At 40.8% G+C, this 12,391-nt stretch overlaps 1 protein-coding gene across 1 annotated transcript in view; it reads right to left on the bottom strand.

Annotated features, from left to right (window-relative positions):
* SPTLC3 (serine palmitoyltransferase long chain base subunit 3) overlaps positions 1 to 12,391 on the bottom strand; it is a gene marked incomplete at its 5' end in the record, with an annotated part of 85,100 nt that overhangs the window by 16,260 nt on the left and 56,449 nt on the right. The window contains 3 exons of the mRNA XM_082480915.1: positions 390 to 516; positions 2,669 to 2,888; positions 10,160 to 10,265. Coding sequence (XP_082337041.1) covers positions 390 to 516; positions 2,669 to 2,888; positions 10,160 to 10,265 — 453 coding nt within the window. The remainder of the gene's footprint in view (positions 1 to 389; positions 517 to 2,668; positions 2,889 to 10,159; positions 10,266 to 12,391) is intronic.

Here is a 12,391-nt window from a genome sequence, read left to right as displayed (position 1 = left end):
AGGAATTATTATAATCATCTTCTCTTACTATTATTTAACATATGTTACCTGTTTTGAAATTCTGCACCATGCTCAAGTTGCTTGAAGGCTCACACTTACAAAGAAGCTAAAGTGACAGCATCTAGCCCGTAAACGAAGGCAGGTCCTTACGAACCCCTCCTACAAAGTCAGACAATCTACTCAAAAGGCAATTCATATACTTCTATTTGTTGCTACAAAGCAGAGTGGGCTGGCAACTATAGAGCCAGAATTCCAGAATATTTCCATCCCTGCTGCACGTGGATAGGCGTGGAAAAAGAAATAGAGTTGGTAGTACTTAGAAGTATGATGATTTGGATATCGGTTTTACAGTAAGAATTATTTCCTTTGCATTGCAAAAGGTGGCTTACCTTGAGTTGTCCCGTCTAGTCCCATGAGACATTTCATTGCCCTGATGATTTGCTCTGCTACGGGTGGACACATAGATGTGGCGTACACAGCACTGTGAGAATGAGTTCGTAAAAAGTCCACAAGGTCCTTACACAAGCAAAACAAAGCATGAATGAGCTTTGAGCTGGCCAAACAGCAGATCTCCCTCTTAACTACTGCAGGAGTGAGAACATGCAAAAGGAAAAGGATGTTTCACCAGTTACTGATTTGCTTTCTTGGCTGCTACCGTTAATACATGGCCTGAAGAAACATCAGGCAGGTGCAAATACTTTACCATATAAATGGGGCAATTACAGCTGAAACAAAAGTCTGGAATAGAATAATGTTTACTTCTGTGCTAAGACTTATTATAAAGGAGCCAAAATCATTTAAAGACCAATGAACAGCTGCACTTAAAATACTGCTCAGTTCCTCTCTGGGAATGAAGCAAAGCCTGTATGACATCAGTATAGTTCCTCTGCCACAAGACCTAGCCCAGGAAAAGCAACTTTACTGGGATCTATCTTTGGCTATTAGCTTATAAATTTCTTTCAATTGAAATTTTCCATCAGTGTGGCAGGGACAGTCACGTTATAGAGTCTGTATAGTTGCTTTAACATTTCCTTGCATAACTACGAGCACAATCTATGCTCCTAGAAAAATCACTGATGTACCATAGGCATGTCTAAAGCATCACTAACTCTCCTGAATCCAGGAACACTGTAGAATTCAGTGCTTGATTAAGACCATCTCTGTTATGACAACTTATACTTCCTAGTGCAAAATATCAGGGTAAGAGTTACCACACTAAAAGCTGAATTCATGCTAGGGAGAAAGGGATGAGGCCTGCTTGAAAACTGCCTTCAATAAAACACATCACCAGTTAAAAACCCAAAGAGAGTAACACAAATTACTGCCAAAATAGCTATATGAGTCTATACGATAACTCCAATGCTAAGGATAAAGATTTACCTAAGCTTATACAGGTTAAGCATTGCTATATTGCAACTGTAATCCTAAGGGTTTGATCAAATAGCGGAGAAGGCTCCTGTGCTCTAGCTGTTGCAGAATAAACAGTGCCACAGTGCGGTTTTGGCTGCGGAAATGAAGTTAAGTGTCCTAAGTGTGTTGGGTGAGCAGGTGCCACCAAGGCCAGGAAGCCTGAGGCAAAGCTTAGTGATACATGCAGTTGTGAAAAGAGCGACCTACTTTCATTTAAGAAAACTCCCAAGGATTAGATGATGAATTACTTTATACTGCTTTTTGTATGTCTAGGCTTCCTATAATTTCTAGCTACTTTAGCCACATTGTCTTTGATAAGAGTTAAAACTTCAGATACAAATTCAGGAAGCAAAAGAAACAAAGAAAATTGATTCTTGATGTATTATGATAGCCTGTTTTAAGATCTCTAGGGGAAAAACAAAAAAGACAGTAAGAAATATACACTTCATATTTTCTTATAGCCCTTTTATTCTACTCAAGTGTTACCCTTATTAATGTTATCCTGACAACAACCATATGGGCTGTCTGAACAGGCTTCCTACTCATTCGGCAAGCTACTTAAGAAATACATTCAGTAGGGTATGAAAAGAGTAAATAATCAGCAATGACTTGATATCTCTGTCAAGCAACAAAACTGATGACATTTCACAATGGTGCTGGTTATGCTTTCTTCTACACCCCCAGTTAAAGCAAGCTCAGCTCTACTTTTTGTTGACATCTGTTGTTGGCAAAAGGTTTTTTTGTTAATGTACGCAGAGCAATTGAGGACATGGATTTTACTATTGCAAAAGGCCCTCAGTAACCCTCTTTCTCCATCCTCCTAAAAAATGCAACTATGACAATCGACAACTGTTTAGGAATTTTATTATCAGTGGATGAAACTGTGGCTTTAATCTCTCAATATTGCTCCACACACTGTTTACAAATGTGAAACAAAGTAACAAGCAATCTGCATGCAAATTAATGTAGTGAAGTATATTTAGCCAACCACAACATGTCTAAACATTTCCAAGACAAACAACAATCATCAGGGTGGCACAGAAATACCCAACCCAAGCAAATTACATAATATGAACATGAGACGAAAATAAGAAAGTCTGACTGTTTGATGTGCATTTGGGATTCAGACAAAAATGGTACTAACTTTAGAATAGTGCTCCTGCAAAGCAGTCTATACAAAAAGATAACGAAATATATCATACATAATAAGAAGGTACTTCTCCCCCTTGATGTTAAAATGTCTGTGTTTTCCTTTTACCTTTTTGCCAGCTATGTATCCTCCAGCTGCGCCAAAGCTCTTTGTGAACGTTCCCATTAATACGTCAACATCATCAGGACTCATACCGAAGTATTCCACAACTCCTCGGCCCGTTGCGCCCACTGCACCGATGCTGTGAGCTTCGTCCAAGTAGAGGTAGGCTTTGTATTTCTTCTTCAAGGAGACTATCTCTGGCAGGCGCACAATGGACCCTTCCATGCTGCAGATGGAGAGAACCACGGGTGAAATGTACTCTCATGGATGAACAATAAATCCTGTACTCTCCTTCTCTTTAAGAAAGTCCCAGAAAATATAGGCATTAATTGCCTTACTCCATGAAAGATCTTCCGGAACCTCAATTTGTATTTACGGTTCAAAGAATTGCAACCCTTTCCCATCTGCAGGTGAGTATAAACCAGTCAAATAGTTTTAGAATTCAAACAATCAAAACCAGTTAAAAAGTCTTTGAACATTTGCAAATTTTCAACATGCCAAAAAAGAGACGGAAAGGTATAAAGCGAGGGGGAGATACCCACCCAGAGCGGCACGTTACAATAAAACAAATATCGTAATGAATTATAGGGAGCCACTGTAATTCAGTCTGATCCTTGCTTACTTCATTGTCAGCTACTGAGCCAATATTTGGGGGTAACAGCTCTAGAGCAAATTACCCTGGGTCTAACATACACAGGAGGTGGGCCACCTGGAATGCACAGACGGTGTCATTACTTAAAGCAGCCCCAGTCTTCAGAGCGGACAGAATCAGGATTTAGAAAAGGGAGCTCAGATCCTGTCTTGCCAATTGTTTCTCCCCATATGTACTTTTTAGGAAACGTAGTCTGCTACCTAGTACTCAAAAGCAAAAAAAGACTCCATTCTTTTTCTTATTTTCTTACAGCCATGCAGGAAAAGGAAATATTTGGAACTTGCACTAATGGTGTATTGAGATTTGTAGAAATGAGAGATGATAATTCTTTTGTATTGTTGGTAATCACATCTGTAAGTTAGAAGGCACAGAGGAGCTGTACAGCAAATAAAAGCCCATGGAAACAAATAAGAAATGCACTCTAATCCCATAAAGATGAAGTTATCAATAGTATTTCTGTGAAGATTATTATGTCCTGAAAACCATTGTGAGATGACTACAGCTATGCTTGGATGTACTCTGCTACACTCAGTATTCATTTCATAATGAGTTAAACATGTTCTCTTACACTAGCTATAGCGAGCGGGTCCTTAAACGCTAAATACTTCCTATGAAAACCAAAGTGAGTGCACTGTGCGCCAGGAAAACCAGTGCTCCGTGGCTAAGGCCTGCGGCTAAGGTGTATCCGATTGCAAATGCTACAAGAGTTTTAGGTAAGGAGAAACATCGAGTTTGTTCCCAAATACCATGTACAAAAGAGCAGTGCAATCAACACAACTTTTTGGCAATTTTTAGATCCTGGACCTGCGACTTTCACAGGTTGTTTTATTGCCACTCTAGCTGCACTATGCAGCTGGATCTTGGTACCACAAAAGGGGCAGGATGTCCTTTTAGCACTTGGGAAATTTCTGACAATCTTAGGCCTCTTTCATCCTTTGGTCTCCTTAATAAGCTTGGAAACAGCTTGGTCCCTAGTTTTGAAGGAGATCTGCCCATAGGCAAGTCTCCATTAGCTTGAAAGAACAGCATGAGGGAGCACCAAGAGCAACGGTTGCCTGGGCTGTTTCCACTGGGAGGTTCGGAGAGCCTGGCTGTGTACGCCTGGAGGCATATTTTTGGCTCTCAGGTTGACTGCTGGCAAATCTTGCCCTCCTGTCTTGCCCAGCAATAGAAGAGGCAGCTGTGGGGCTGTATATCGGCACCATGGACTCTTGCAACAAAGAAGGGGGGGCTTGTACTGCCAGCTCCTGAAAGCTGGGCTTTCTCACTTTTCCCAAATGGCACTTGGCAGCTGGGGGAGAAGCAACTTGAACCACCACAGCTATTTTCCTAATGAATACAAAGGCAGAGCCCACAGTCCTCACATAGCCCAGAGTCAAAGAATTAGTCAGCTAAAAACTATACCGAGCCACTTGGGAGTGCTTGGGCATGGAGCATCGTACATGGTGGGGATGGCAGCTTTTGGCTGGGTCTGGTCGGCCTGCAGGTTGGCTATATGGTCAGAGAGCGAGCGTGGTGCCAAGGAGCACCTCTGCAGAGGGAAGCAAACAGACATCCCACCCTGCACCTTCCAGCAATGCTTGGGCAGGCCAGAGAAGGACAGTAACAGTTTTTCCACATTTACACGGACATCATTAGGCTTAGTGGCTCATGGAGATTCAGATGGGAGAGACAGCATTTATCTTGAAAAAGACAAGAGTAAAAATGGTAAATTAAAAATACAGAGTTTGATTTGCTGCGTATTTGTGGAATGGAAGCAAAGTTGTTGCTAATTCCAGAATAAAGCTAGTACATGGTTGTTGCAAGATTTAACCATTAAGAGAATTTAATGAAAACTTTTCTTACTAATATGAGATTTATCTTCGAACTCTAAGCTTTTTAGCAAAACAAAGCGCTTGTATTCAGTTTCAGTGTCGATTTACTGCTCTTGAAAGTTGCTAGCTGACATAAATGTTACAATAGCTGACAAAGATCCTAACATGGCTTTGAAATGTCCATGGAGTAGATAAAGCGCTGCCGGTTTTGTGTACGTTTTCTGTGCTGCCATTCAAACAGGCCTCAGCCCTCCTTGATGGCAGAGATGAGAGCTGTTTTGCTGCCTATTCTGTACCTGGTCTCTCTTTTGACCCTGGGAGATGGCTTGTGATCTGAAGACCGCTCTGTTTAGAATTGGTCCAAGGTAAAGCTCGCTTCACATAACCCCTTGGGTAGCCCAAATGGAAAGTTTACTGAATCCTTCAGTAAATATTGACGTTGACTGCGTTTAAACCAGAGAGTCTGAAGTGAACTGTAATCATTCTGTCTCAGTCTGGCTGTGCCACTTTTACAAAGCTATCGATCCATTTCCAGATCTGCCCAAGCCCACCGGGCACATCAAAAGAGTTGGATGCAGACGAACATAAGCTGTCTCTGCCCAGGCCAGACGTTCTCTTTACCTGGTATTACATCTTGTCTGGTAGCAAAAATTATTAGCTTGGTGGCAGGGATGCAAAGCTTCTGGATTGCAGCTGACCCTCATCTCCCTTGTTCGGCGGGTGGGCACAAAAGCTCGCTTCAGTACACTCTCAGTTTGAATCTACTTCCAGATGTGAGGAGATAGTCCAAAATTTTGAGATCACTGAATTTGGAAAGCTTGATTCAATCCCTACTAAACCACTGAGGTTCTTCCCGATGCAGCTGATGAATTGCGGAGCCAGGTGCTTTGAAAAAGGAGGTGTGCACTTGGTGGTGGTCACTTCGCTCAGCACACAGGCTCACTCTTACCAAGATACTGAAAGCTTTTTCCAGTCTATTTTGAACCTTGTCAGGAAAAGTTTTCCTACATCCTACTATGGTACTACAGTTTCTTTTTTTTTTTTTTTTTTGTCAGGAAAATCAATGTACTGCTATTCAACCTATTATCTTCTTCAGAATTGCATCACTCAACATTTCTAACCATGCCCTATAGTACCACTATCCTTTCAACATTTGAAAACTTTATCTGTTCCCCTTTCAGGCTAGTTTGTAATTGGGAAAATCTCTCCTTTCCTGACCTGTTATTCCCAAGACATACGCATTCCATTTTAATGTTTACTTTAGGTATTGTTTTCTTACATAAACTTTGCACATTCACACAACAATATCTGTTTTATAGTTTAGAGCAATCGTTTTAAGGAAACCTTCCAACCCTGTCCTCAAATACAACCCCATACACTGAAATGATAGAAAAGCTAACCTTTAATGCTGGTCCCTGGCCAAAGACATTAAACGTTACCCCATTCTTTTCTGGAAGTCCAGTCACTTAATCCCAGGAAATAAAAAATAACCTGACAAATTTCCTACGGTATTGGCACTGAATCCCAAGGAACTTTTAATGCACATGAAAAGGCACTGGACAATATCTAACTGATCAGAGAGCTATTTTCTGAGCTGGAAGGGAAAATACCCAAATTAAATTAAAAGCAGGGGAAAAAAAAACAAATGAAAAACAATCTGTTTTGATCAGTTTCTGGTGCTCCATAACTCCTGCTCTGGGCCTCGGCCTATCTGACTCCTAGTTAAATATGTGTGCAAGAGAGCAGAAGCCTACCACAAACCATGTAAGAACACAGTAACTGATTAATCCTGAACTGGAAATGGTAGAAGCCAAGAAAAACATTAGCTGGAATTTAAATAATAGAAATATGATTTAGCAAGTCAGTTTAACTTGTGCCCTGGACACTGCCAAAACTTGTTCATGCTTTTTGTACTGAAGATTGATGGCTAGATGGTCTCTCTCAGTTTGGAATGCAAACCGAATATATTTGCTCCTAGGCTAGTCCAAGTTAAGAACCAGCTTTCACTAGTAGTTACATTTACTTCTGATAATTTTTTTTTCTTTTTAAGATAACAGAGACATTAAAAAGCAAACGAACACGTATGTATTGCTATTTATTTAACATGTAGCTTGAGTGCTTCCCAAGTCAAGGGGCCAATTCTGCCTCCAGTTGTAACCAAGCAAAATCTGAAGCTTATGGTTTCAAACACACGTCTGATTTCCAGAAATGCTCGTGTTGGCTAACAATGACCCTTTTCAAATTTTGCCAGCCGGTAAGTCCAGGCTTATGCACAGTGTAAACACTTTAACATACTCCTAATGGAAAAAAAAGGCAAATTTTTTTCCATACCATCAATTTTATCATACTAAGACTATGGTGTCCCATATAACAATATTTTTTTAAAGAAGCAAAGCTTAGTGTTTCTTTTGCATCTCTGGAAAAAGCATTTCTGTAAAAATTTGCCAAGCCAAACTTGCAAGTCAAGATATTTTAACTTGGAGAATGGCTCCGACCGAGTTATTTAAATTCTTATTAGTTGTCCCTGAAGTATAACTTAAGTCCTTTAAGAGGGGGGAAAAAATCAGTATTAACTATTGTAAGAAGAATACATTAACAACACTCTACCTCCTCTTAAACCCTCTAGATGAACGTTAATTTGGCATCTGGCAAATCTTCAAGAAAACTAACATTAGCCAATACAGGGTTGGAAAATTTTAGTCTCTTTCAAAAATCATGGGCCAAAAAAGGAAAGAACACGCACGCAAAAAAAGTAAGAGTATTTCTGATATGTCTTCCTCTCGCTTTTCTTTTTCATATGAAATCTTATTAGCTACTCACTGGAAGAAACTACACGGCCTGTGAGTCTGTTCCCAGCAGTGCTGTAAGGACAGATCAGCTGCGTGCATCTTGGGCTGGCAGTGATGGCAGGGATACAACACGGTGGGGTGTGGTGGTATTATCCCTCAAGTCACAGCAGACTTGCTTTGCAACCAAACCACAATCTTCAGTTTCTGATCTGCTTAGACTATGAAAACAACTAAGCAACCAACCTAGCTACTGCTAGGGCTAGTTTCCAATAAGAGACTATTGGAGAGCTGAGCTTTGTTTTTCTTTTACTTTATGCCTTTCACAAGCACAGACGCTCAGGGCATGAGAGTCTTAACATTATTTAGCCCTTATAGGGCTAACCCTTTCTTGTTCCTTTTTAGTGAGGTTCTCTGAAGTTTAACATGTTTTTATTTTGCATTCCAACAGAGGGTTTTTCCAGCTTTTGAGAATGAAATCTCCTTTGAAAATGAACTGCAAGACTAGAGGAAAAAGAACTCTGTATCAAAGATACATCTGGAAATATAGTTGTTATAGTTGCAAATATCTGACAGTGGGTTTGTCCCACTGCTCAGACTGATCTATGCTTCTGTGTCATCAGTCTACCTTCTTGCTCCCTAGTGGTCAATATCCAGGGTAAAGGATTTAAAAGTGAACAAAGCTCAGCAGCTGGACCATTTTCTGCAGGCCATGTGACTGATGGGAATATTTGTCAGTAAAATGTTGGTGGTCCACTTAAGTTCTGCATGATCAAAGTCCTTAAATCTGAGCTTTCTTTTAGTAGTGCCAAGCTATGTTTATTTGCAGTTTTGCTCTGTTTATTCTGGTTGAAAGGAGATGTTCAGCCTGCTTTGGATCAGCTGATCTGCTGCTGACCTGTTTCAGCTCTGAGTGACAGGTGTTTAGATAAGGACTGATTTGTTCTCTTTGCATATGGAAAGTGTTAGGTAAAAAGAAAGCACTGACAACTATGAAGTTGTGATGACACGAGATCGTAAAAGATTCCTCGTGCAAAAAGCTAATCAGTTCAATTGTGCATTTCTCAATAAAATGGCATAAACGACTGTCCATGCAGACTGGCTGTATTTCAGCAACAAATGATACGATCCCTACACATAAAGTTTGATGTTGCTTTCATAAACCATGTCACGTCCTGTGAATGAGTGGTTCTGGTTCCTTTCTCTCTAGCGCAAGTGTTGCTACTCCCAAAACAATCCTTCTCCTACTCCCCCCACCTCATCATCCCTTGTAGCCTTGCCTAGATCTCTGCCAACCTTCTTACTGTCCAGATCCCTGCTTCTTCAGCCCTTCCCTCCTCTTCACGATCTCTACCTCTTCCTGCTCCAGCTCCTTGCCGGCCACCAGCCGCATGGCTGCCTCCCCAGCAGCCTTCTCCTGATTTGAGTGGTTGCCAGGATGAAGCCCAGGATGGTGAGCCTGGCTGCTGCCTCTGCTTTGCTGTTCAACTCTAGTGATGGTTTGTCTTTCTGGTTGGGTGTAAGACGCACCACACTAGTGAACCAGAGCTATCTGACTAGGATGCTCTATAATTACATGGTAATATTGATGCTGATGTTATCTGATAGATTCTCAAAGGCACTTCTCATTCAAATTCCTCCAGGGACTGGGGCTACATGAAATACCACTATATAATTCTTTGAAAGCCAGTCTTTCAATTGTTTTTCCTGTTAAAGTGTGAGTCCATTAGATCCAGCACTGATTACTAGAAAGGTGCTGATATCACTTGGCCTATGTTTAGCCTGAATTTTTAGAGTCCAACAGGTGGGTAAGAACTGGGCATGCAGAACTTAATTAGTTCTGCGTAGTTGTCTTTTGATCTGCCTGTGCATAACAAACAACTCTAGGAAACTCAGCTGACTCACTTAGCAAAACTCCTCACCTACTATAGCTCCATGAATTTTATCACATCTGGGACAACATACACCAGCTTACGATCTGTCTTGGTCTCACAGTACATCTCACTGTGATTTGCTAAATCAACATTCAGAACAATGCACAGGATCTAACTGGAGCAAGTTACACCAGGGCTCAGACCGATGTAATGGAAATCAACATATTTTTAAGATCACAGAATGCTGTTGTAACCTCCACTCTCATTAAGGTTTCTCTTAGATACCTACAGTCAATGTTAGCTTCACTCAATATATCATTCTGTCCCCAGAAATGATAAAGAGTACTCACATTTCTAAAACACAGACATACCTGTAAATGCCCTCCACGAGGATGATAATTTTTCTCCATGCTCTGCGGCTTCGAGGCTGCCCATATATTATTGCATCCCTCAGCAGCATCTCAAGGCTCTGCATATCTTTATTTAAAAATAAGAAAAAGGAGGAAGAAAAAACATTAACAAAGATTTTTCTAAAGAACTTCTGATTTTCTACTGGGCACTATTTTTTCCTATACAGAAAAAGAGAACATTAAAAAAATGTGTCCTGAAGATAAACTTCCTTTATTAGTAGGCAAGGCCAAATGACTGATTTAGTTTGCCTGAATGTAATCTAGTGACAAGAAGAATTACAAGCTTCCAGTTATGCACCTTATCTGGGAAACTTACAGAAATTCTTGGCCTACATTTTTATGTAAGGGCAAAAGGGAACCACTTTGCCTAAGCACTGAGGCTAATTGCAGCAGTTCTCTGTATGGGTTGCTGATACTCATAAAATCTCAAGGCTTCCAAATAGAGAGTTTTTGGTTTCCAGCATCACCAGGGGCTCATGAATAACATGCATTGCTTCAGCAAAGGTTTGGATCAGGCTGTGTGTAGCACGTCAGGATGGCAGCAAGAGAAACCTTGTCCTCAAGAAGGAAACTGAGTGAAAGATTGCTGATGAGAGAGGGAGAGACAAGTGGATACAAGCACAGAGCACAGATACACCATTTGGTGCTAAAATGCTCTGCACTGGTGGGATTTTGATATAAGGAGGCCTGGAACAATGCTAGAAACTTAGACGCTTTCTCAAGGGCTGAGTGTGAGTAATCTAATATAATTCTTGAAGGAAAGCCACTGAAGTTTTGAAAAACATGGAAGCAGCAAGAAAAAACATCCCAGGAATAAGGGTCAAACCAAGTATGACTCTCAATGCAGAGCTGAAATCAAAACAGCATTCTGGTGTCTCCACACGAATGAACACTCTCCAAAATGAATTATTCTGGTACTTTTCAGGAATCTGGATTGATATTTCAAAATGTTTTTGAAGCACATCTTACAGAAATTTGCAATACCCCAAGGAACACTACGGATCAGCTCAAATCGTGGGTAGAGAAAATCAATGGCATTTTTTCATGATATAACCCCGCTGTTTCAGCAACACATCTTAATGCAGTTATTACAACCTTCTAAAATAGTACAAGGCTAATTTGTAAAATACAATTGTCCCAAGTGAAGAAAATGCACCTTAGGTATATTAATATCGACCTATAGTTTGGTTTCTGCCTGACTGGAACCAGGCCATTGGCACAGTAACTGTCCATCATGAATAACCAATCCTTCCTGATACCATCCTGATACCTCACCTCTTGCTAGTACCATTTACTGATGTCAGTGAAAGATAAATTTCTCAGAAACACCTGTGCCACTCTGCAGCTTACCATGTAATCTCTTGACCTAGCAAGACCTTGCTATAATTTACAAAGCGCAAAACACGCACGATAAGTTGCCCCTTATTTTAATGGTGCAATTACCTGCACAACTCAGTGAACTCCAAGATGGAAATGCTATTATGAGTAACGCAATGCAGACAGCACAGTTTCCACTAGATGGCAATCGAGGAAATAAAAGTTCCTCGGTGCTTTAAGAGGGGAAGTTATAATCCCGCTGACCATTTGCAGCACATGCCTATGTCATAGAAGAGAGCCGCTCACATTCTCTTTTGTTTTAAGTAGATAATATTCAAAAATCCTTTTGAGTTCTGAGCATTAAAGGACTCCCCAGGATCACAGAAAGCTCACGTAGTCGCTCAAATTAAAATTTGGGTGTCCCCATTGCATTATTTCTCGACTGATGTCATCGTCATCTAAACCCTTTTGGGACCTTTGAACCCCCCCTCTGAATCACGCAGGGTCTTTCAATTCAATATTCTGTCTACACATCAGTCCAGATTGGTTCTAGACTTCAGGAAAGTCAGTTTGCCCAGCCCTCTGAGCTAAAAGCATGGCTGGAAGACTCAGTTGTTTTAACACTGAAAGAGGAGAGGATAGAGAGAAGTGAAATGTATACAGCTCTGTTTAATAGAGCTGTTTTAAGAATATATGGATGTGATTAGCTCCTCTGTCCCAACTAGAGCGGAAAATGATAGGGAAGATAGGGAAGAACCTCTCTGAGGGATGAGCTTGCTTGACTTTACACATGACATAGTCCTGCTGGAGTCCTGGCTAAGGACAGGTCCGTTTGCAGATTCAGGGCTATCTCACTTTCATTTTGATGTCTCATTC

The sequence above is a fragment of the Vanellus vanellus genome (genome assembly GCF_965231255.1).
Source record: "Vanellus vanellus genome assembly, chromosome: 3".
Classification (NCBI taxonomy): Eukaryota; Metazoa; Chordata; class Aves; order Charadriiformes; family Charadriidae; genus Vanellus; species Vanellus vanellus.
Note: the sequence above shows the minus strand (reverse complement) of the source record. Positions and strands in the feature narration are given on the sequence as shown.